This window comes from Seriola aureovittata, chromosome 18 (genome assembly GCF_021018895.1).
Source record: "Seriola aureovittata isolate HTS-2021-v1 ecotype China chromosome 18, ASM2101889v1, whole genome shotgun sequence".
Taxonomy (NCBI): domain Eukaryota; kingdom Metazoa; phylum Chordata; class Actinopteri; order Carangiformes; family Carangidae; genus Seriola; species Seriola aureovittata.
Window position 1 is genome coordinate 16,083,322 of NC_079381.1, and position 26,458 is coordinate 16,109,779.

General features: G+C 38.4%; 2 protein-coding genes across 5 annotated transcripts in view; both read left to right on the forward strand.

The window, feature by feature from the left end:
• Nucleotides 1-13,032, forward strand: part of znf462 (zinc finger protein 462) — a 48,455-nt gene extending 35,423 nt beyond the window's left edge. For all 4 annotated transcript variants that reach the window (XM_056402725.1, XM_056402723.1, XM_056402727.1 and 1 more), the window contains 6 exons: nucleotides 2,272-2,527; nucleotides 2,704-2,843; nucleotides 3,562-3,785; nucleotides 6,970-7,285; nucleotides 8,227-8,368; nucleotides 8,894-13,032. In XM_056402725.1, the coding sequence (XP_056258700.1) occupies nucleotides 2,272-2,527; nucleotides 2,704-2,843; nucleotides 3,562-3,785; nucleotides 6,970-7,285; nucleotides 8,227-8,368; nucleotides 8,894-9,113 (1,298 nt within the window). In that variant the 3' untranslated portion in view covers nucleotides 9,114-13,032. The remainder of the gene's footprint in view (nucleotides 1-2,271; nucleotides 2,528-2,703; nucleotides 2,844-3,561; nucleotides 3,786-6,969; nucleotides 7,286-8,226; nucleotides 8,369-8,893) is intronic.
• A 3,484-nt stretch (nucleotides 13,033-16,516) lies between these two features.
• On the forward strand, nucleotides 16,517-24,834 carry rad23b (RAD23 homolog B, nucleotide excision repair protein). The gene is made up of 10 exons (XM_056404213.1): nucleotides 16,517-16,721; nucleotides 17,654-17,735; nucleotides 20,077-20,156; nucleotides 20,882-21,063; nucleotides 21,172-21,227; nucleotides 22,122-22,249; nucleotides 22,405-22,537; nucleotides 22,643-22,770; nucleotides 23,692-23,898; nucleotides 24,056-24,834. Exons 1-10 carry the CDS (start codon nucleotides 16,656-16,658, stop codon nucleotides 24,167-24,169), a joined length of 1,176 nt encoding a protein of 391 aa, XP_056260188.1. The 5' UTR covers nucleotides 16,517-16,655; the 3' UTR covers nucleotides 24,170-24,834.
• Nucleotides 24,835-26,458: the final 1,624 nt, after the last annotated feature.

A 26,458-nucleotide genomic window follows, 5' to 3' on the forward strand; every position in this document is an offset into this window, starting at 1 on the left:
CCTGTTTACATCTCCAAACATCAGCATCAACAAGTCTGTATCTTATTCACTCTATCTGGGAGAGGGTTATGTGCACAGATTGAATAAATTATATGAGAATTTAAGAGTCTGACGGCTCAGATTCGTCTGTTTTCGCCTTCTTTAATGTTGTTATGCGACACTTTTCTTTGCAGAATATATTCCACTGAGGAGGCACCTTCGCTGTAGGTTGATGCCATGCCATGTTTTAGGTGTTTTAGTGTCCGTGCAGCCACTGCTGTAGCTTGCAGACTGTTCTTGGCAGCAGCTGTTACCTTGCTGCTGGAGCTGTGGAATCTTCCCTGGAGCTGAAGCAGGGCAGCATTCCTCAATGCACCAACCACCACTGTCAGCTGTGCCCCACCAAGACAAATGAAGCATTGAGAAAGAGCAGAGCTGACACACTGAATGTCTCTCTACCACGCCAGAGTAGCTACCTTCAGTTGAATGTCTAAAAGTCTGATGTTTGCGGTGGAATAGAGGGTTTGTGCTTTTATTTTGGCAGTGAAATGTGTTTAACTATTTGATTGCTTCTCATTAGCAGGGATGGTTCCTTAGACTTCTGTTAAAAAAGAAAATGGTTTGAATATAGCTGCGGTTTGTCTCAACGTTTCCACCTGCACCTGCCCGAAACTATGAAAATTCTTTGAAATCCAACCCCATCCTTAAAATATTTCTCCTCCTCCTCTCTCTTCTTCAACTCCTCACACAAGTAATCCACCTGTCATTTATGCAGTGTGCTGGAATAGACAGTTTTGGCCTTTAATCCATTCAAGAAGACACACCACTACCTGACTACAAAATTTGCTCTCCATCTGCTATCTAATCTCCATACATCTCCACAATGCAGTGAGGATATTAAAAGCATGAGCCAACTGTGGCATTGTTTGATTCATATGAATTCCTCTGGCTCTGAGAAATTGGATCTCAAGCATTTTATAAAGTAAAAGTTAAAAAGTAAAGTTTTTTCCCCCTCCATGCTTCCTCATACTCTGAGTGCTGAATGAGGCATTTTTCACATGAATAGATATTCTATTAGTGTCACTGTGGTTTATTTATTGATGTGTCGGAGGCTCAAAGTAGGACGAGAAGATGAGCTCGCTCACTGTAGGCTCATGAGAAAGGGGATGAGGAGGGAAAATGGTCGGGGACGAATGATGACAGTCACAGTTACACTCCTGTATCCGTGAGAGGGGAGGGGACAGTTGGTGTGAGCGCAACTCAATTTCTGGATAGTCGTGTCTCCTTTAGAAAGGAAAAGATCCACTGCAGTCTGCTCATAGCTTTTTTTTTTTTTTTTATTAAATATTAAAAACATGGATTTTCTTTTTGAAGAAATAATCAGACATCTCTCACAAAAAGAATCAATTTGGAGAAGATACATAAAGTAGGCTAAACTCCATCCTGCTGCGCAAAAACTGTGTTGGTATAACATAAGTCTCAGATGTACAGTGGCTATTGTGGGTTGAAAATTAGCTCCCAAATCCTCTTGAAATTAGTATTCATGAAGAATGGTTACTGCCTGTCCATGTTAGAAAATAATCATCAAAGAGAAATATACTAAGATACTAATATAATAATAATATAAATATACTCAGTAGCCTGTGAATACATTTTGTGCTATGCTAAAACATTATGCCGTCATAATAATATCTGCTGACCAGAAGTGGTAGATGTACACACATTATTTACTTCAGTAAAAATACCAATACACAAATGTAAAATATTCAATTAGAAGTAAAAGCACAGAAGGTTATCAGCTGAATGTAATGAAAGTATCAAACATAAATGGCCCCTGCAACTGATGTATAATTGAACAACTTTATACAGTATCAGGTTCAGTAGTTTAGTCCAGGGTTGGGCCCTCTCCAAGAGTCACACGCCAAATCTGAGGTTGTGAAGTGAAAAAATGAGAAAAAAAACTCAGTTCTGCCAAACAAATGTACTGTATTCATGCTTTAGACTTTTCTGTTATCTTTGCATTTTATCTGTTTCAATTCATTTAAATGAAACCATGTGATTTTAAGAGGAAATGTGTCCTCTGGTAGAAAGTCACAAGCCAAAACTGGTTTTATCTTTAACAATCCATGTATTTTAATCTCGTGAGTAATAGACAAGTGAATGTAGTGGAGTAGAAGTGTAATGTGGCATGAAATGTACAGTACTTGAGTAAATGTACTTTCCGCCACTGCTCCAAACTACAGAGAAGTTCCGCATAATAAAGTTTTCTTAATGTCTCTATACTTCTCTCAGATCCATCGTACCTGGAGCCAGCCGATGTTCGTCAGCAGCTTAGTCATTACCAGCTGGCCTCCCGCAGTCAAATGTCTTCCGGCTCGATGCCCGGTGGCTCGACAGTGGCTGACCATCGACCAGACGGCGTCCTCACTTGTGAGTTCTGTGAGTTCAGCTCTGGCTACATGCAGAGCCTTCGCCGCCACTACAGGGACCGCCACGGTGGCAAGAAGCTCTTCAAGTGCAAAGACTGCTCCTTTTTCACATGCTACAAGTAAGAGAACACTTCACCTTGACAGGGAGAAACAGGAAAATGGCCGAGATGCAGTATGCTTTGCTATGTTATCTTGTTTATCAGAATATAGATCATGCTAGATGAAGGTACAAGCGCGCCACATAGAGAAACTAATTTTGGTAGTCGACTGATGTTTGCCTGTCAATCTGTCTCAGGAATACCTTCAGCATGCATGTGGAGGCCGGACACAACAACAATGCACCTGAAGATCTCCCTAAAGACCTACGCTGCCCTCTCTGCCTCTACCACACCAAACACAAGAGCAATATGATTGACCACATTGTCCTGCACAGAGGTACGCACCAGGGACCCGGAAAACCTTCCTTTAAAAGGAATAGTTCGACACACTGGGAAATAGATCTATTTTATATCTAGCCAGTCAGATGACTAGACTCTCTGTGAGATCACTTTCATGTCTGACTCAGCCAGGAAAGGGTTATCGTAGCTTAGCATAGATTTGAAACAGGAGGTAACAGCTACTGCTGGACTGTTTCTTCACTGGGTGCAGTGACTTCCAGGAGTCTCCTCTGGGGGCCTCGCATCCTGACAGTGACAAGTAATCTTGAAATGATAATAATGATAATAATGAAGGCATTTTGTTTACTGTGTGTGAACTTTCATGAGAACTGAAACTGACAAAAAACAAGCAAACGTGGAACTGAGGGGTTGATCAAACTTTTCGGAGTGTTTGGGTAGTTTTTTTTTATGACACTGTCTTCAGTTATATAGAAGTGTGTTTGTGTTGAAACTGAGAAAATGACAAAACCACCGAAAGGTAATAGGCACTGTGATTACACTTTTCTGTGTGTGGTGTGTGTGTCTGTGTGTGTCTGTGTGTGTGTGTCTGTGGACAAATGTTATTTGATATCTCTCCTGCGCCCCCACATCTCCTCTTCCAATTCTGTCTTTATAGCTCTCACTGTTCCTCTTTGCCTTTCCTCCGCTCCACCATTACCTCCCTTCCCTTCCTCCGACCTAATAATCCACATCACTCTCTCCTCTTCCTCCACCAGAGGAGCGAGTGGCTCCACTGGAGGTCAGCCGCTCCAAGCTGTCACGCCACCTTCAGGGCCTGGTATTTCGTTGCCACAAATGCACCTTCACATGCTCGAGTGACCAGGCCCTGCAGCTGCACCTGCAGAAGCACGCTGAGATCAAGCCTTACCAGTGCCAGCTCTGCTATTATGACAGCAGTCGACGGAGTCAGCTAGAGGAGCATCTCCGCCTTGAGCACAAGGTCTGTTGGAGTCCAGATATGAAGTTTTCTGTAACCAAATTTAAATTGATATACTTTATTTAATTGGTTTCTACAATGTGATTTAAAAAGTAAGAGGAATATAGCCATCATGACTGTAAATGATGGCCTCATTTTGCAGATAAAAGATTTTTCTCTGACTTATTACCATCAAAATCAGAGTCAGAGAATGTGTTTTACTGGTAAGAATAGTTTTTAATCATTAGTTTTCCTAATGGCTGTAGAATGAGTTGTTTACAACTTATACACTCTGTAATTTCAACTCTTCAAATATGGCCTTTGCTGCTTTTATGGGAGTTAATTATGAGACCTCTGCCTGTCTATATTCCCACAGTATTGAAAGATCACATATGACAGCAAAGCCGATTTACAATTTCTTAAACCAAACTTATCCTCAGTAATCAGCAGCTGAACTGTAAACAACAGATATCCTGTAAACATTTGACCCCCAGATACTCAGACCTTTTTAATTATTTAATTATTTTCTTTCTTCTTTTTTTAAAGAAATTATTGATATAATCAGGCAAGTAAAAAGAGTTTTTTTTCTTTGGCCAACAAAGTACAGTGGAAATGAACACAGCAGAATAGTAAAGGGAACCTACATTCAAAAAGTGTTAAATGTTTCTTGTAATTACATTTTGAAGCAGCAGATAGGGTGAGGATGCAGATAGATTGGAACAACAACAATCAATACCCAATAAAATATGTTTAAGAGATTGAATGCAGCAACAACACAGGGAATTGCTTTGTTTACTTGGGTGTTTTACATTCAGCCAGTGTCAAAGCATATTCACTTGTGTGAAACTGATCACTTTACAAAGAGACATAATTATATAGTAGCTAAACCACTAACATCAGTCAAATGTTAACAAGCTACTCTCAGTGACTGCAAGTAAACAGTTCCTGCAGCAGTTTCACATTAAAATCCAAATCAGTCCATCTTAATATTAGGCAGGGAAAACATCCCATTGCAGCTACCATTTATTATGTGTGTATGGTATTTATGAACATGTCTAATTAAGCTTTATTAGATGAGAACTCTTAAGAAGATTCAAATTACAGTGGAGCATAAAGTCAATCAGGAGTTTGAAAGTATGTAAACTTTCTAATGTTTTTAATTTGGCCCACAAACTTATTTTTATATTTAAATATTGCATGTCTTTTTCAAGTGAAGCGTTTCTACACCAGCTAATAAATCTAAAATTAACCTCAGGCTGCGCCTTGACATATAGGGAGATAGAAATACCAGACAAATGGCTACTGATACAATAGAATAAGATGAGGTAGGTGCATACATATCAAATGGCTCAAGTTTCAGTATACTGTAACAACATCCAGGGGAAAGAAGGTTTCATCTCTCAGCCTCCCTTAATGGAGATAATTCATGAGATGATGTGAGAAGGCAGATGGTATTTTAGGAGTTTACAGTACATTAAACTTTAAAGGGCACCCAGTTATCATTTTTCATTCATTACATGACTGGATCCCTGATTTTACACAAAGCATGCTGGGATGTCCAGCCCACCTTTTACCTAAAGCAGGTTATAGATAATGGATGAATGGATGATTAAAATATTAACACATACAGATAAGAGAAATAATACAGCCACAGTTTAGTATTTCCTGTGTGGCAGAATATGGCATCTGTGGATCTCGGGTGAAGAGACCAACCCTGCCGTTGTCGAGAGGGAGGGACTTGATATTTCTGGAAATTAGGAAGAATCTGATATAGGTCGGAGGAGGGACCAAGCATCTCTGGTACAGTGAGGAGAAGGAGCACCAGAGCTCTGTGAAATAGACAAAGTGTGTAATTTTTTTGATCAGATGAATGTGGAGAGGTCTTATAGTTATGAATTTGTATTCTTATTTATAAGTGCACTTTTAATTGTGGCTCTCAGCGTTGCTGAGCACCCTCCTCATTCATATCATCATTTGGTAAAGAAGCGTCGAGATGTTTGGTAGATGAAGGTCAAGGAAGCAAAGAGGGCAGCCTGTAGATATTTCTAATCTGCCTCGAGTATGACCGCTGGCTTCAAGAAGCCAAGCCATAATTTAAAAGCTGTGACTCATTCGTCATCAGCGACACAGAGCAATCATTTAGCACTCCTCTATCTGAATGAGTTGTAGGTCTTAATAGCGCATCAGGCAGTAAATTCATTTTTAGTTTGTTGCCGTAGGAATACTATTAATGTATGCTTCAGTGTTGGAAACGCTTGAATATCCATTGTAGACCTGGGAGTATCTGTTGTTAAAACGATAAAGGAGAGATGCAGCTCATCCACTGTAGGGAGACCGGAGGGACAGACACTGCAGGGAAGTGGATTGCAGGCTCCAGCTCTGAGTCTTTAGGGAGGATGGGAGGAGGGAATTACTCAGAGGGAGTGTCATAATTTACTGTACAACAAGTTGCATAAGCAATGAGATGAGCAAATGCTGTTATCAAACCTTCCGTCTTTGTTAAAATGACTTAGGTTTCAGATCATTTTAGCTCAGTCAACACCTGTATTATAGAGTGTACAAATGCACATCTTGTTCCAGAGATGCTCCGTTTTTAATTCTTTAATTCTTATTAATGAGATCAGTGAAAACATGAGCATTTGACTGTTGACTGAGACCGACCTTCATCTTCAAAAGCCTTCTATTTCTGTTGATTTAGTACTTTGGGGTTAAAATAAATTTCTGCCAGAAACTTTTATAGCAGTGTCTTTGCCTCAGAACATAAAGTTGAAAAATTAACTTGTTTTCACTATGGCTTTGATATTGAGTAAATGTGGGGTATAAATTTTTGTGTCACAATTAATGACCATAGATCCAAGAAACCCAGCTAATGTACGTTAGTACACGAAGAACCAAACAACTAGGGACAAACAAATATCACATTTAGTATTTCAACCCAGTTGTAATAATCTGAATAAACTACTTAGAGATTTTATAATTGTTACCAATAAGAAAGGGTATCATTCTTGAGCTTCTGTGGTAAATGTTATATAGAAAAATGGCAAATAACAAGAACAATCAACCTCAAAATCATGTATTCATTTTTTTCGTTTTGAAGGCTTCAACAAGCTGCATTAGAAAAGAAAATGAAAAAAAGCGAGTTCTCCAAAATGAATGCAGCTCAGAGCACACTATACCAAAATGACAAATGCCTCCTGTTTCTGATCAGGTTATCCGCAACTTTGAGCTGATGGGCCGAGTCAACCTGGACCAGCTGGAGATGATAAAAGAACACGGGAGCAGCGCAGAGGAGGAAGAGGAGAGAGAAATGATTGAGATGGTAGTAGATGGAAAAGTTCCTACAGAAGAGGAGGAGGACGACGACGAAGGAATGGAACTCATGGAAAACATAGTGCATGAACAGAGAGAGGTGGATGATGAAGAGATAGGGGACAACATCAAAGAGGAAGAGGAAGACGAGGAGGAGGAGGAAGAAGAAGAGGAGGAAGTTAAGGGGGTGGAGGAAGCGAAGCCAGCCCTACAAGGTAAATACAGATGATCATCAGTGAAGTGCTGTTCTGTTGGCTGAATACAAGTCTCTACCGATTATGTTACTTATCATTCAGTCATACAGACAGAGTCCATATCCATTTATAAACAAAGTAACACAACAGTATTTCAACTGAAAAACAAGCAGGAAGCATAAAAACAATGTCTCACACCGTGCTGTCAAGTACAATGGCTGATGTTTGCTGAAAGAACAAATATAAAGTCTACTTCACACCTGGCCCGTCAAGTCAAAACCACGACTGAATCCTATTCAACTGCTGCATTTGAGCTCATCTCACAGCAGCTTTCCTAGCAAACCCACTGGGATCAGGCTGTAAATGTGTATCTGGTGAAAAGCCATTTGCTATCATGTTCTCAATTATTTCATTTCCAATTGTGATCTGTGTAAAAAAAAAAAAGAAAAATCTCCAGTGTCTCATACTGGATGAAGCCAAATAAATGTGCTCATAAGTAAGAAGACAATTACACCTCCAGAATATTGTTTATTTTGGAAGTCCCATGGCATACATATGATTTTTAATGTGTTTTAGCTGTCCTTCAGGAGCACTGTTTGTCTTCCAAAATAACCAAAGTCACATTGTTATTCTGAATTGATTTCTTTATTTCATTCTCATAGGCTACAAGTCACTGAATATACTTGACTGGTGTTGGTTGCTCTCTGAAGGAAAAAGTAGAACTAACACAAGCTAACACTAACACTGGTCTACCAAGGAGGCAACATTCATTTTTTAATACACTACACATTTTTACTTGGTGATTGGTGTAAAATGACTTACAGAATACTACTTGCATATTAATGATTAACTCTAGCAATAAATGTTTCTATTGTTTTCAGATTTAGTTCCAAATAGGAAATAAACACATGTGAATTTGCTGTATTCTGAGACTAACCAATCATTTGAACTCTGTTTCCCAGAGGTCCTTGCATCTCCTACCAGCAGTAGCAGCAGCAGCAGCTCTGGGCCGAGCACTGTCGAGAAGCGTCTTCCCTGCGAGTTCTGTGGCCGATGCTTCACCAACAGCCTCGAGTGGGAACGACATGTCCTTCGACATGGCATGTTAGTATTTGTTTCCTTTTTCTCTTTCTCTTCTTCTCTCTCTCTCTTTCTTTGTGTGTGAGCTATTTGTAGGATTGCCATGAAATTTGGCACAGGCATTCCTAGCCCCCCCCCTTCAGAATGAAATCTAATAACTTTGATGATCCTCAGTCTTTCCATCTAGCACCATCATGAGGTCAAGTTTATTCATTTGTTCAGTACTTTGAATTACAACCTAATACCGGCAAAACCAGTCAGGCCTACCTCTATAATCAGGGGCAGCTCAGATGTGCTTTGTGTACAGTGCTAATTAGCAAATGTTAGCATGCTGAAATGCTAAAGTAAGATGGTGAACATGGTAAATAGTATACCTGCCAAACATCAGCATATTAGCATGGGTGTTTTGAGCATGTTAGCATTTAGCTTAAAGCACCACAGTACAGCCTCTAGCATGGCTGTAGATTACTCTAATTAGACTATAATAGACTGTACTGCATGTTGACGATTCTTCTTTCATACTTATTTTTGCCCCTCTTGCGTTTTCAGGATGGTTAACAACAGTCGGATGGACACCAGCACCACTGCAGCAATAGAGGCCTCAGCTTCATCTTCCACTGGCTCCTCTGTCCTGATGGACACAGGACTGGACATGTCCAGCATCAGAAAAGAGGAAGGGAACCCTGCTGATCTATCACTGAGAAGTCAAAGCCAGTATATGGAGGACAAAGAAATGCTCGACACCAAAAAGGATCAACAATTTGGTTGAACAGATTGTGGCCTCTTGGGATATTGTGCTAGAAAACGGTAACAATGGGTAGTATCAGCACTGAGTTGGATTTTAAAATAGAACGTCAAAGGAAACAAAAAGATTGAAATGGAAAAAAAGTGACTTCTTATGAGTTGGCACATTATTAGATTTTAGGTGTTACATATATAAGTATTAGGTTGTGCTGCATAAAAATGGCTGAGCTCTTTACATGAGCGGTCCCCTAGGACAGATCTTAATATATTGGTAACCAATAGTGAACAGAACTCTTTATTGCTGACATTCTGGTCAAATCTACAGTGAAAGATCCCACCTAGATAAAATTAAGCTATTTATAAAGAATTTTGTCCAAAATGATAAACTAAATTTAGCATTTTATTATTTGAAGCACCTTTTACACCCCTTCCCCCTGCTCACCCAAAAACAGGGGCACTGTAAATTTACCTAGAAGAAACAAACAAGATATGAAAGCATTTACAACCATGGCCCACTGTAGAGCTACCTTTTCTTGTTTCTTGTTGAAATTTGAGACTTTTTTCATCTTAGCCTTGTGTTAAATGTGTAGAAGTTTTCCTTGAGGAAGAGTCGCACCTTATCTATTTTAGCTAAATCACAAATCATGTTTTATTCATTCGTAGAAATACTGACAATTTCCCCCAATGTTTGTAGCAAATTGCTATATTTTAGGTCCCTTAATATTATACTACGTATAAGCCTTCAGCCTGTGGCACCGTTCTCATGTTGACTTTACTATTTTATTGTCCAGTAATTTCACTGATAATCATAGAAATAATGGTAATACTTTAAATGTCCTTTTCCCTGTAGTATATCATGTTGTTTGTGATCCAGGTTTCCACTCCAGGTCCCAATAACAACAGAGATATGTTAAGAGTAACATGAAAGCAGTATCCGTTAAGGGTTAGCCTGGAGCATAACAACAGGTTAGTGGCATCTTGACCAAGACACAGAGATTACACTTGTCTTTTCAGTGTAAAATGTTTGATGAGATGAGCCACAAATCCAGCTCTGTGCACATCATTTTAATGACAGATGGTGTGTGCACCTCTGGATGCGGACTGATTCACTGGATCACGCTGTGCACAGGATCGGACCACACAATGTTCAGCCAAAGTGTCCACCATCACGGCTGATGTACTGATGCCAGCGTGCAAGTGCCTTAAAATGCAGTTCCTCTAATGGCCACTAAATGGCTTTAATTGTTTAAAAAAAAAAAGTCCAATTGTTTTGAAGTAACTAGGAAAATTCAAAACTTCTCTCTCAAAGTATAAAGTCAGGATTTATTCCCACAAGAATTTATGGCCTCAACATCTGTTTTCACTTTTCCTAATGTGTGCCTTAGTGGCAGTTTTGAGAGTCGTTATTTAGTTAAGATCAGATTAGATCAAATTTAACTCAGCTTTGTTGTAACAACAAAATACGGTTAAGCATCTACCGAAATCAGAACAAAGAGGATGTTGAGGCTTAAAGCTCTGGTTTGAACCAGATTTTTTTTTAAATTATATATTTTCTCATCAACCTCTAGTGTTAATTGCTTGTTTATTTGCCAGAGGTTGGAGATCTCCTTCTCTGAGATTTCTGCTGCCACCCTGATCCAGTGGAAGTGAATGGAATTTCATCTGTTAAACTCACAGCATTGGAAAATTAGAGCAGTTTTCATTGGAACTGTTTTCAACCAAATAAATAGTCCTTATGAAACCTGTTGAGAACGTGTTCTGCTTTATTATATGGAGGAAAGGGGAGGACTTTATTTACGGAGAAAAAAGTGCTGCTAGAGTGTGTGTGGTTTTCTTTTTCTTTTTTTCTTTTTTTCTTTGATGATGTGAGTACCACAAATGAAATTCCATGCTAAAATGGGTATGTTTAAAGCTATGATTGTCAGGTGTCTTGGCCTTTCACAGTCAGCCCTCGTGATTACCTCAACTCCATGCAGGTTCCTCCACAATGTCCATATTTGGATCTCCAAATGACTGACAGGCTGGCATGGAGCATCCAGGCAAACTCAAATCCAGGTTTCAAAATTAAACGTTGGGCTGATTCCACAGACATGGCCGTGTTTTTCATACAGTCTACAGTCTATGGTCCAGTTTTGACATGATGGGATACACTGAGAAGACAAGTGTAACTAGGTCAGGGCCATGAAACCATTTGTGTCCACATACATAGAGTATATGTGCCACTGGGTACGTTGAAGATTGACTTTTCAAAGGTGTCAAATCCCCCAAACTTAAACCCCTTTAAATTCTCACCCTGTGTTGACACAATTGTCATAGCCTGCATTTGTGTGCTTCTTTTTAGACAAAGTTGTTGTGTTATTGTTGATATTGACAAAAGGCAGAGATTGTATTTGCTGGAATTTGCTGCTTGAATGCCCTAAAGCCTTATAAAGAAGTGAATAGCAATTAAGTCAAATTTATGTCCAAAAAAAATTCCAATAAGACCAATAAGCAACGTTAAAACAGTCTGAAATAATATGACTGATAACTAGAATTTCTAATTTGAAGAGGAACACGGTTATTCTAATTGTGTTCTTGGTACCAAAATATTTACCAAGCCTGCTGTGTTTGCTGCTGTGATTGTCTTTCCTGAGCATTGAACCTTTGATTGAAATGGGAAACCTGGGTTTGGACCATAGAATTTTAGAATTAGAGTTCTATTGGTGGAACCCAGGTAAACTACATGTTTGCAGCCATGTATAGAAAACAAAAACTACTCGTTAAGTGTTTGAACTGTGGTGTTTCAGAAAGGATACTTTAACCCTTTTTTCCTTTAGGTGTTCTTATTTTTAAAAAATGAAAAAAAAATAAATCTAAAGATGATAGATTACCCTTCGGGGCTTTTTGAGTCCCCAATCCAACATTATTACGCTGTTGTACAATGTCTGGTTACGATGAAAAATATCTCCTTTTTTGTACTGTGATGGGAATGAGCAGATAGGAAGAGCAGTGTGGTTGTACAATATTTAAACACATGAAGGAAAATGATGCCGTTCTCTCATGATTAATGGTCAGGGCTTTTATTTTGAAGAAGAAAAACATGGGAAAGTAAGAGACAAGAAAAAAATTAGTTCCTTTGGGAGCATTTTCTCAAACTGCTCGGTCTCTTTCTGGTCTTTGGCCACCAGCTGGGTTGACAGTCAACCTGTAGATCCCTCTCAGATCTAGCTCACATATGTCTAATCCACAATCTGACACTCCAGTATCTTCTGTCCATGGCCAGTAAGGGCATCAGCTCACTTGCTCCAAGGAGGCCTGCCCTTAGTCTACCCAGTCAACAATAGGTGGGACTATAGCAGCCCCACTCTGCTCCTCAGTCCTTGTAATACTTTAAAAACCAGTTGAGTTGGTGCTGAATCTCAAAGCCCTTTTTTGTGTTTTACAGGACCAGCTTGTAGCTTTTTGAAAGTAAAACTGTTGAAAAACTGTTGTTGTAGTAATAAGCTTTGTAAGGCAGCTTATCACCCAGCTTGATAGCCCAGTGTAAACCAGATGATAAATTGGGACAATCTGGGTAATGAAGCTGTCAACCCAAAATTATTTGTTGTTCTGTGATCATTTGAATAGAAAATGACTATGAATCCCTCACTGTGTGCAGTCTATAGACTGTGATATTCCCAGTTTACCCAAAGTTAAACCCCTGCTGACAACACACTGGATACTTGTATATATGTTTAGTTTGTTTCCAATGCATTTCTCTTTTCAGACTGTTGTCTCCATAGTTTGACACTAGAATCTCTCCTTCTTGCCTTTCTTCCCATATAAATCTGATTACCTGATGGTGGGTTGTGATGTTGCCTAGAATGATTGTTTACAATTTTATTCCATTTATCTCTGGATATTCTGTAAATATTGTAATTCATTGTCTTTTTTTAACTTGATAATAAAGTTATCAGATAACGGTTGATTGTGTTTCTCTCCTCTCTGTCATGCCATAAAAATGTAATTACGCCTCTAAAATATGGCTTTTCCTCACTTGACACTATCATGTTAAGAGATAAGACTGAGCTACAGTATGTGATCATTTAAATATAAAATTGCAGGAACATGATTTTTTTTTTTTTTTAATATATCTTCTGCATACTTGCTATCACGCATATCACTTCCTTGGGTGTAATATATAACTTCCGCTGCCCTCTAAATCAGTGAATTTTACATATCAACATAGATGTCAAAGTATTAAAATTCCCTGATAAGTAAGCTTGCTAAATAGCAAATTGAGATAAAATGCACGTTAAGTGTCTGAAGGGCAAAGGGACTAGTAAGGAAAGTGCTACCATTGGACAAGTGTTATTTTTCTAATTCAATCACCTTTAATCCTATCATTTTATGACACAATCAGACTGAGCAAATGGTGAGTACTTCGTGTCACTCCCGGTTTATGTTGGGTCATAGAAGACGCCGCCATTTTTATTTGCTTCATTGTACACATACAAATACCAATCCCAAGCATGTCTCTAGATGGCAGAACACTAAAGAGGGGCTTTATTTCAATCATAAGTAAAAGAGTGTGTGAGACGGGCATCCATTTACAATAGGCAGCAGTCAGAGGGGCTGAAACTCAGCAAATGGTCATTTTACATCTGAGGGCTAAAGTCCAAAAGGAAGTGACCAAGAACAGGAAAAAATACCAGACTTTCACCTCCGGAGCTAGCCTTATCTTACCAAGGCAACATTCTTTGCTTAAATCTTTGGAAAAAAATGATCATTTGGGAGTCACAGGCTTGAGCAGGTCTGTAAGAAGGCAAAAGGTATTCTTACCTAGCGGCATGGCTCTATAGGGACTGCAGGATGGATGCTAAACATCAACATGTTAGCGTTGTCATTGTGAACATTAGCATGCTGATGGCTGCAGACTCTTGTTAGAAGGAAAAAGGTCTTTGCGTAATATTTACTCAATACTCAATGGAGACACTCTGGTTTAATGATGCAGTAATCCACGCATTTACTTACTCCTCCTCCAAACTTAATCATATTTCTTTTTAAATTCATTATTCATTCTTTCTTTTGTGCAACATGTTTCCAGTTTCCAGTGACATATATGATTTTCTCACAACATGTCCAGAGAGACCTTGGAAACAAACAGTAATGGTGCCAGCAGCTTGTCCACAGGAAATAGCTCCAGGCTGAGAAGGCATCTCAGTGGCCTTCACTCTGTGTTACACCCTTCCACCCTTCTGTTTCTCTCTGTTTCTCTCTCTCTCTCTCTCTACTCTACTCTACTCTGCACTACTCTACTCCACACCCTCCAAGAGCTCTGCTGACCAAAACCTCAAACCATGCAATTGACAGTTGCGAGTGTGTACTTGTGTTTGTCTTTGTGAGTCTGTGTAATGCACATGCATGAAATGCTGAAGCTCTTACACCCTACATACCACACGTCATTCAGATGACCTACGCTTCCATGTTTCACTGGTTCTTCATTTTGCTCTTGGAGCAGTCTCTCTCTAGTATCTTCCTATTGAAAGTCTAGATTTCACACATGTCCTCTGCATTTCCTCTGCTGCCTATTTTAGAAGGGGCAGGAGTCAGTAGAAGTCTTTATTTCACATGTCTAACATCATCACTTAAAAATATCTTCAAGTCACCTGAGATCAGGCAGTGATCTCTGTGACTCACCACTTCAGAGGGGGCCAATGGCAAACTGACGACCCCTGGAGACAGGAGCAAGAGGCACAGCCACAGCGGGTAGAGGGGAAAGGAGGACACTGCTGCTGCTGTTGCTGCCGCTGCTGAGCGGAGCAACATAAGGAATGCCTGGCGAGTGTGTGCTTAGGCTGGGGCAGGCGAGGGCAGTGCTCTTGTTGTAATAACTGGATGACAGAGATAGAGGGGAAGAGGACCGAGAGGAGAGATGGAAGGGAAAGTCAGGACAGAGGAGAGAAGAGTGGCAGGAGGACAGGGAGAGACAGTTGAGAGGAGTGGGAGAGACTCACGCATGCAGTCATAGAAAGTAATTCCTTGCTTGAGGGACCTGGGGTTGTTGAAACTTGTGATAACAACATAAAAGGCTATCTCGAGCTCAGTGAGGGCAGCATGTTTATTCCACCAATGTCAGTCTTGAGAGGAAAACACCATAGACACTTGACTTATGCATCCAAAAGTCAAATGCAAGTGATGTTTTGATCACTTGTCAATTAAAAGTTGACATGAGAGGCACACACACAAACACACACACACACACACACACACACACACAAAAAGCAGCAGCATCAAGATGTTAGATTTGTCAAAGAATTCTTTACAAAGACATTAAAAGCACTGCAGTGCACCAGCTTGCATGGTTGAGTTGCTGCTCTGTCTGCTGCTCATAATGTCTTCAGCTGAATTGGAGTGTGTGTTCCTGAGAGGGTTAGTAAGAGTGTGCATCAGGCGATATTTGTACCTCCATCTCATAGAGAGTATTATTAAGTATTATTAACATTATTGGTCACGGTTACATTCTAAATCAGCATGTATGTGTGTGTTTGTGTCATTGCATGTGAAAAATTAGAAGTTACCCTCTCTAAGTGAAACTGTTGTAATTGTACTGCAATGGGCATATTTTTTAGAAAATAGCTGTAAAACAATATGTTAATTGTGTTTATTTGCAGTAATTTTCAGCTTCAGCAGCACTTTTTCAATTGACTCTTGTCAAATAAATGAATTTGATTAATTATGCAAAATTATTACAACATTTATTTAAAATTTGCTTTAGTAATATTGCATTTCTGTTGTTATATTCCTATATTCCATATATCCCTTTTATGTAAATGTTTGTCCTTATTACTGTTGTAATTGTTATTTTTTTTCCTGTTAAAAATGATCAATGAAAAAAAACACATTTACTCTGTACCTAACTTTACTTGAGTATTCCTTTTTTCTTTTACCTCTTACATCTTCTCTACTCCATTTCATGGTAAAATATTGTACTTATAGTTATAGGCTACAATTGACTTTACAGATATATACAAAACATAGTATCAGCTTATAAAATATGATACACTGCTGAATATTAATAAACAGTCCAACAGTGGGCCTAAATAAAGTAACCACATTGACAAACTACAACTTTACAAATGCTTACATATTAATGTGTCAGTAACAATAATTAAAAAAAATCATATACAATAAGAGTATAACACTTAGAGGACGATCTGCATAATACAAGCTTTAACCATTAATATTTTAAGAACATTTTGCTGATGAGGCTTCTATATATATATATATATATATATATAATTTTTTTTTTTTTTTTTTTACACAATACAATGTAAATACAGGACTTTTTATATAGCAGTATTGCTACTTTTATTTGAGTAAAGGGCACAATATACCTCTCCCACAGGTGAATAAAAATGAAATGTCACTGTGATGTTAAAGTTGACCAGCAGGGGCGCTGTAGCCTGAGTGACTCACACAGAAGAAGAAAGGCGAAAAGTCATGGCGGCTGACAGTTTGTAATGAGCCAACAAAAACAGTAAAGATTCTTGCAAGTTGGATTTACAACGTTCAAACCAGGCGCGGGGAGAAAAACTCAGTCGACAAAATGCTGATAACTTTGAAAACCTTACAACAGCAGACGTTCAAAATCGACATCGACGAAGAGGAGACGGTAAGAGTTGAAACCATGCATCTTTGAAGGGGGTGGAGTGGGAGTTGGGTATGTCCTGGAACCAAGTCCTTCAGTTTTTGAATATTTGAAATTAGACGATCGTTTAATATGTCTGCGTAAATACCACAAATTAATCTTAGATTTTATTTAAACTGTTATGGGTTAATGTGGCTCGTGTGTGACGCGGAACTTGAGACAGATTCGCATTATTTATTAAACACTGACTATGAAAGTAGTTTGTATCGTCAGCATTTAGCCGTAGCCCACTTCAGGTTCCTGATGGGGGGAGAAAAGATGACAAGTTAACTTAGCATTAACTGTAGCGTTTAATGTTTATGAAGCAGTAAACTATGATAAATTATCACTGTTCATTTTGTGTTTAATAAGTTAAAAATGACGCGACAGTAGCAGTTAATTAACGTTATTTAATGTAGTTAGCTATCATATTTGAATAAGATAACGGCAGTTTGAATTTAAGCTAGTGTAAACCGTCTCTAAACGTCATGTTAAAATTAAATCTAACTTTGACCCTAGATGACGGAGGTCTGATGGCTACTGTAAATCATAATAAAACTTAACATTGTGGCGTTTTGCTTATGAAAGTCAGCTTTTCGTTAACTTTTACTTTCGATGAATCTGCATAACTACGTGAAACATGCACATTTCATTATGTGAACATGAACTCAGCATGTTTTTTGAGTCAGTTAGACTTAAGAGTCAGAAGTGTAATGTCTATTCAGCTCCATTTTTTATGATGTGATAGTAGTTAACCTAGTGCACACTTTGTACTTTATTTTTTAACTCGTTATATAATGATGGCAATCCTCACAAAGTGGTGGCAGAAATGGTGAATCATGTTTTTTTATTATTATGTTATATTATTCCGTAGAAAAAACATTGTCATAATAAATTCTAGTGGCCTTTTTTCACAGGTGAAGACATTAAAAGGGAGGATTGAAGAGGAGAAGGGAAAGGACAATTTCTCAGTTGCTGGCCAGAAACTGATATATGCCGGTATGTTACCTGCTGTTGATGATCTTAAATACATCTTTTTATTGATTTTCAATGGCTTAGAGGTACATAACACATAGAAATTCTTGCAAAATATCTACCTCACATTTTTATCGCATTTATTTATTCGATTTTACTCTAATGTCTCATCCCATTGACATTTGCAATACATTTACGATGCTGATAGTAGTTGAAAGCTGAAAGGTAAGAAAATATAGTCTGCGTCACAACTTTCCTTCAATAGTTTCCAGTACTATTAATGCTTTCAATTGAGAAGGTGGTGTGACTCCAGAACCTATGTGGCAGAAAAGATGGACAAGTTTGACAGCTTCTCTTTATCACCCAACATTAAAAAATATTGGACAGCAGCACAACAACCTTTTTTCTACCCACATCTCTTTCTGCTGATGTATATACAGTGTACAACAAAACTGAGCAGAACCCATTATCAGAAAAATGTTAAATGATTCAAAGTAATAACATTGTGATATATATATTTTTAAGAATATTTGATCTTATGCATAGTCTAAAATGAACGGGTTGGAGACTACATTGAAAATATGGGCCCTAAAGTACAAACCCAATGCAACCAAAGTGAGTAAACCTGTGATTTCCAGTAAAAACTCATTGCATGAATAAGGCTATAAAATAGCACCACAGCTTTCACAGTTATGGCCTTGGTAGCGTCTAATGCAGCATGGCTCCACATGGTAAGGAACAGCCTGAACAAGTGAGAAACCAGATGGTGAGACTTTGTAAAGATGGGAGAGGGTAAGACAGCATCAGTAGGCAACTGAACATAAGCTGAAACACAGTTGGAGCTGTGGTTAGGAGGTATAGGAAGAGGCACTCTACCAATAAAAAAAAAAGGCGCAGTGGTCGTCCTTGAAAAATGGAGCCATGCAGAATTCGCTATTTACACAACCTTGCCTTGAAAAACTGACAGGTAAGTGCTTCTGATATGGCACATGGATAAGTTTTGGAAAATTACTGATCAGGGCAATACAACTCATGTTGATGGCATCCAAGAATAAAACCTCACAAAACAGCATAAAACATATGAATTATTAGAGTATAAATATTCTTAGATATGGACCTTTCATTAAGTTTAATTAGTCAAACATTTCTGTTTTTCCAACTAATTGTGCTGTGACTAAAAACTAATAGAATTGTATTAAACAGAAAGGATTTGTAATTACCCAACATTTTAGTGGTATTGACCAGCTGTGTTTTGTCGTACACTAACTGACACTGCTGTTTACTGGTTATTCCATTGGTGGTTCTCTTGTAGCTCCCTTGCTCATACTGCTGTGCAGTTCCAGGGTTTTACTGGAGCACTGTGTGCTACTCTTGACAGCTGACACACTGAATAAACTAACAAGTGTTGTATATAGATTTTCCATACAAATAAAAACTAATCTGAACCGTTCTTTAGCAGGATCAGAAAAATGGGATGATTAGATTTAGTTTTTGTTTATTTATGTTTGACTCAATTTTTGAGTCGCAGTGTGAGGATATTCTTTGGTTTACAGTTGGATTAAAGCCTGATCCTTTAATTGGCCTTCATTGAGACACAAGTTGCCAAACTTCTTGCTTTCTTCTCAATCATGTTATGTTAAATTTTGATGTGTTGTAATTTAACTTATGTAATTTCAAATAAGGACCTGTTTTCACATTTATAATAGCCGATGCATTGTGTGGCAAATATTGGATTTGTTGTACTCATCCATTCAAAGGCCTAAATAAAGGTATTTTGTTCATAGCATTTTAGGCGTTGGATGATGTTGTACATATGTAGTGCAGTTATGTAGAGCAGGTTAACAGGATTGCTAACAATATACACAGAATTGCTGAAGGGTTGCAATGTGTTCTCAGCCTTCCTGCCTGCATTTGCGTTGTAATTATCTGTCTTTCAAAAGGTGCATTCAGATGGAATTCAGGGAGCCAGGAGTAAAACTGAGTGCTATTTAGGATTTGTGTAAATGTCACTAATACTAATTACATGTAATTTATGTTTTAAAGCAATCAAACATGACAAATTTCAAGGGAGGTTAAAGACAGTGTATGCACTGTATAAGCATATTATTGTATTTTAAGCAGTGGGGTTTGTGTGACTCCACTTGACTTGGTTTATCAGACACACATAACAAAAAATAAAAGCTGAACTTTACAGTAGGACAAAAAGACCCAGATGTTCTGACAAAAGCAGGCGATTAAACGGCTCAACAATCTTCCATTCAATGATACAGTATGATAAAATCTTTTGTTCCGTCCCCCATGTTGTTTCAGAGTTAATGGCAAGTGAAGTAAACAGAGTTGTGACTAATTTGTCTGTTTCTTCCAGGTAAAATCCTCAACGATGACACAGCCCTCAAAGAGTATAAAATCGACGAGAAGAACTTTGTGGTCATCATGGTGACAAAGGTTCGAGAACTAAAGTATAGTTTTTGTATATGGCAGGTTATTGTGTTGTGAGCATATTTTAACATGTATTTATTTATTTTAATTTGTATGATTATTATCTTGTATGGCTGTATTTAAGATGGACAGCTGTTGATTTAAAACTGGACAAATTGGTTGGTACTTTGCTTATACTGAAGGTATAGAGAGGCTGTTTTAGTCCTGTCCAAATCTTCCTGCTGTACCCTTTCCCTACTGTTGAATATAGTGCAAGTACCTACTGCAGGACAGTAGAGAAAGTGGTGATCAGCCTGTACTTTGTTCATGCAGAACTGTTCGGCAGTCAGATGATTAAATTGCGTCACAAATTTTATTGTAGGCGTGGCCTTGAGAGAAAGGAAATATAGAATGGAATGGGACTCTGTCTGTAGATTCACATTATAGCAAGATTCAGATTTAGGGGCAAAAAAAGTGATTTCGGTAACCCTATTCAGGATCAAACTCAATATGCCAATCAGAATATATGGAAGAAAGCTCAAGCTAGCTAGTTATATCATAGAGGTGTCTCTAATGGCCTTTTATTAGTATACCTCAAAATGGCAAAGTCATTCCTTAAGCAAAAACAACCAAAAGTAAAACACAACCACAAATAATCTTTATAATGACAACTCATAAGTAAATGACCCATTGTGACTGTGAAGTGATATTGGTGAAGTGACGTATTTTTAATTTTAAAAATTGTTTCGCAGCCTAAAACAGCTTCAGCTGCCCCACAGTCTTCACCTTCCACTTCAGCTCCCAGCACTACAACTTCCGCAGCACCTCCCGCCACATCGTCCAGCTCAGAGAGCACAACAGAGCATGTCTCTACAGATGACAAACCGGAGGAGAGACAGTCTTCGACTGCTGAACCAACTTCCTCCACAGTCGGGTAAATATGGGTAGATGTTTATTCAACTGTTTATCTGATAGCGCTGTGTATTTCTTTGAGAAGTGATGTGCAGATCACGCCTCACCCAAAGCCTGTTTTGTCTTGTAGAAGCTCTGAGGCATCAACAAACACAAACCTAATTGATGAAGCAATTTCAAATCTAGGTAAGGCTGCATTTGTAAACCTACTTGTGATTCATTATTGTATGATTTTTTTTTATTGAAGCTCAATCTGACAGAAGTGTAATTATGAATCTGATAGAACAGTTTTGTGGCCCACACTATTTATTGTTGATACCCATAGCGTGCTGTTTTTGATGTATTGTAATCTATGAGCAGTCTGATTCCACAGCTCAGCAAAAACATAATCCCACAGTTCCCTTTGGCCACATGCTCTGAACTTTGCAAATATTACTTTGCTCAGAGCAAATCCTTTAGGTCTTAATTATCATGACTCATAGCCACTTATCTGAATTTTCAACATTTGAGGCAGGTTGTTTATTTTTATGGGACACAGTAGAGAACTTAAGCGTTATGTATTCTAACTCCTGAAATCGTCTTCCCCTGTGATGCATTAAAGTTGTGCTCAACTGTGTTTTTGTTTAATATACTGTCATAGGATTTCCTTTGTTTGTTTTTTTTTTGGTGTTTTTTTTCCTCTCCATTATGTAACCTTAAAAACGTGGGAGCAGAACATTTCCTCTGCTTCACATTATGGTCATATTTTGAATATTTTATTCAATTCTTACGGGCATTTTAATGTTTTTTTATTATTAATTTCTTCTAATTAAAGTTTTTTTTTTTTCTTCAGTCTTCCTGGTGAACTTTACAGTTTGACAACTATGTTTTAACATAAATTACTATTTTAAGTCAAATACTGAAACAGAACTTGACATTATTTTTGCAAATATTGGGTCATTAACGGTTAGGAAGTAGTTTTTCTGACATAGTCTTAGATGTGGCTAATTACAGTGCTATACCCCAGAAAACAAAACTTAACAGACTCTCTGGTGCCACTACTCAAATGCATCTGCTGTGTTGGTGTTTGTGTTCCTTTAGTGACAGGCCCATCATACGATGCCATGGTGAACGAGATGATGCTCATGGGCTACGAGCGGGAGCAGGTGGTGGCAGCTTTGAGGGCGAGCTTCAACAACCCAGACAGAGCTGTGGAGTACCTGCTCACGGTAAGAACAATGTTATGTCTGTGGGTACAGTTAATGTGTCTTAGGCTACGCACCAATCCAGCAATGTGTTTTAATGCATGATTGGTCTACAAGTGGAACACAAGTAGTCAAAACAACAGTTTGACATTCTATCTTGTTCATGACTTTTCTGACAGGGTATCCCAGACAGGGATCAGGGCCATGCCACAGGTCCCGATGCAGTGACGCCCCCAGCGAGTGGCGCTCCAGTTGCACCCACAAGCGGTATTAGTCTCCCCGCCAACATTGGCTCTTCACCAAGTACTGGAGGTAAACAGCGCCACACTATTCTGCATGTTCCATCAGCCTCAGTGAGCAAATGTTATTATATTTTGTCTGACTTGTTGCTTCTTACTGGTTGCGCTTTCTTCTCAGGAAATCCCTTGAGTTTCCTCAGAAATCAGCCCCAGTTTCATGTGATGCGACAGCTGATCCAGCAGAATGCCGCCCTCCTCCCGGCGCTGCTGCAGGAGATCGGCAGGGAAAACCCCGAACTGTTGCAGGTGAGGCACTGACGGAGCTTGATGTGTTTTGGAATAAGAGTGTTGCAGTAAGTGTGGATGTATTGGAGCGGGGGCCTTGACACAGTTCTGATTGAATAAGCTCATGGTTTAAGCTCTGCAGTTACAGGTCACTTAACAATCCACTCATTTTACACATGATGTTGAGTTTACTCATAACAATGAGTACTTAGTGTCTCAGTGTTTGAGAACAGTCCTGAGTGGCTCCTGAGGGAGCTGTTTAAAATTTGAAAAAAAATAATGTGGCACTTAAACACACAGTATGTAACTTCTGCTGCCAGGGGTCTCTCAATCAAAACAATAAGAAAAGGCGGCGGTACATGATGTCATAAAATAGCGTGGGATCATGGGAGTTGTTGTCTTCACCACAATTACCAGAAGCTTCTCCCAGTTAGGATCCCTAAAAGTGTAATGTGGCTTAAAACTAGATAAAAGTCAATCTTGAGCTTCTGGCAGGCAACTACACCACCTATCCATGCACAGGGGATATGATATCATTGACAGGCGACCAAAGGACACGGAGCGTTACCATTTTAAAATGACGTATTTCTTTTGCGAATTACTGGAAACATTTGGGAAAATGTAAGTACACAACTCAAAAAAAAATTTTATAACATGGGTTTAGTAATTTTCATACATTTTAATGTGGAAAAGTTACATTTTATAACTTTAAGTTACATTATGGGAATTGTAGGATCCAGCATTTTCAGATGTAGACCCTTACTAAAGGCTAAAAGTTAGGTATTTGAGCATTAAATCTGTCTCTTGTGAGTCCCCCTAATTTATTACTAAAATTAAATAACGAGCAACTATAGGATGTTTTTTGTTGTTGTTGATTTATTTTTATTTTTTTTTTGCATCAAGTGATATGATAATTCCTGAATTGCTCATTTCCCACTGTAGGAGATCAGCAACCACCAGGAGCAGTTCATCCAGATGCTGAATGAACCCAATCCAGAACCTGTGCCAGTTGGTGGCGCAGGCGAATCAGGAGGAGCAGTTGGAGCCGGGGGAGCCGGAGGAGCTGGAGGAATGGGAGGCGATACACCCGGCGGAAGTCACATGAGCTATATCCAGGTCACACCACAGGAGAAAGAGGCCATCGAGAGGGTGAGGAAGAGCACAACACTGTCATTTACCCTACCCACAAGTCCAATAAGTTTTATTCTTCATGTAGCAGAGACTGATAAAACAAGAATCAGAAACTGTCATTTGCTTATTGAAACATTGTTTGACTAATTTACAACACTTCTCTCTCTAATTCCAGCTAAAAGCCTTAGGGTTTCCAGAAGGACTTGTTATACAAGCCTACTTTGCTTGTGAGAAGAACGAGAACTTGGCCGCCAACTTCCTTTTACAACAGACCTTTGACGATGATTAAAAGAGCCATCCTTATTGTGACTTCTTATTTCTTATTATCTTCCTCTACTTTTTGATTGCTGATATTGAATATATGTGTACAACAAGCCTTTTACATTTCCAAAAACAGTTTTATTCACCACTTCCACATTCACCTCTCTTAATAACACTGGATCATTATCACAAGGACAGGCTGTTGTTTGTGATCAGTTTGAAATGGAGGAACAATTAAAGTACAATAACTTTGCATCAGAAATCACCTGTGTGCTATTGATTTTTTTAACACTTTAGTTAAGTAAGACCTGTGATTTTTTTGATTTTTTTTATAATGGTTTGCAATGGCAGTACATTTCATACTATACGTAAGGTTAGTTAAGGGTAGGTTTGAAAGGTATTCATGCACTCTTATTGTTCAATTTTCAAAGTTGAGAAGTAATGGAAATTTGGAAAATTAAAGCTGTGCATAAACCAACATGTATAGCACTGGTTCTTTTCCTATTTAACATCCCTCATATGCATGTAAATCAAAAGGCCTGTTGGCAGGAGCTGTGTAATGATGTCTGACTTGCAATGCATATATGAAGGCATTTGAACATGTATATAGTTTACATACATGTGATAGGGTTTAGTTGCAATGACTGTCATTTTTACAGAAAAAAATAAAGTTTTCAAGATAAATGAAGGCTGCACCTGCTCTGATGTGTTTGCTTGTGTGTGACTGCAGATATCTGAATGTAGGGTGTGACTTACCTTCAAGTACTTTGCCTTTAAAGAGGAACCTAACACTAAATGCACTAAAGTCACTTTATTACATTTATCGACTGATCCTGTGTACTGGACTTGCAACTTTAGTTGCAATGGACATAAAAAAGTGAGCTGGATGGATTGATAATACAAGACAGGGAGTTTCACAAAGAATGTATTTGGGGGTGACATGATTGCCAGACCATTTGCTGCATGTCATTCCCCTTCTCTTTCTCCCTGCAGTACCTGACTATCTCCACTGGCGCTATCTAATAAAGGTGTAAAACGGACAAAAAAATAACTTTAAAAAGTGTTTTTAGTGCAGACGGTAACTTATTTTATTTGGGCATCTGACCCACACCTAAAGTTTTGCTGTTCTCACCCTAGATTGTTTGTAATTGGATTATTTATCAAGGACCTACAGGGCAGTTTCACTGTGCAGCTCTGTTTAGGAATTTTAAATGAGTGGAGTTTGAAACTGAATTAACCTATAGGGGGCAACATAGACCACAACATGTTTTCACAAACGTCAATACTAAGCTCTGTTTGCCTGTCTCAATACATGTTTACTTGAAAACCACAAATTGGGTCAATATCTAACAATTTAACAACATTGGCATTAACTAGTACAACAGTTTGGCCTTTAAAGATAATTGAAATAAGTGAACTGTTAGACTTCATATCATTTATGATACACATATTGGTTTTGCTTCAAACATGGGCTCTTTTGTCATTTAACATTTTCTTACTATTAATAATAAATAATTATTTTTCTGCTGGTTTAATTCTTGATTAATTTAACGACATATGTTTTGCTGCGTTATGATGTTACCATACTCCATAGTGGAAATTCATATCAATGAATACATAGCTGATCCTTAGCAATTCATACAATTTTTTTTTTTTTTTTTTGGGAACATCAGTATGAATATCAATATTTTTAATAATCAGTCATTATGTTTTACATTTTTATATTAATTAATGTATATTTAACTACAATTATTTGGAACAACCTTGCTGTTTACTGTTTGTGAGTCTATGACGATACAATCAAAGATGCAAATATTGAAGTGTTTCTGTCCTGAGGCCAGTAGAGTATGCAAATGTTGCTGAGTGTGCTTTAATGACAACATTCCTTTGGCCTTTCTTTGGTGTTGGATCTCTGCTGTTGAGTGGATAGTAAGCATATAGCAGGATTTCATATATGTAGTTTTAGTATTTTGATATTGCTGTGCAACTTTTTGTGCATGTTGGTGGATACAGTATGTACATACTTTGCAAAGAAATTATCCATAATCATAATAATCTTATAGCAGAAACATATGACACTATCTTACTTTAGCATCTTCATAGGTTTCATTCATGTTGTACATCTGAGAGCTCCATCACATAGTGGCGGTCAGATTTGGTGTCACCCTTGAATGTCAGCCAGTAACTCAGTTGTCCTCCCCATTCTTTAAGCTGACAGGTGGAAAGAGAACCCCATGGAAACAGGACATTGTAGGAGTGTATTTTTTGAAAATCTTTTTAACAGCAACATTGTGTTAGTTTGCCTGTGGCAATCCCA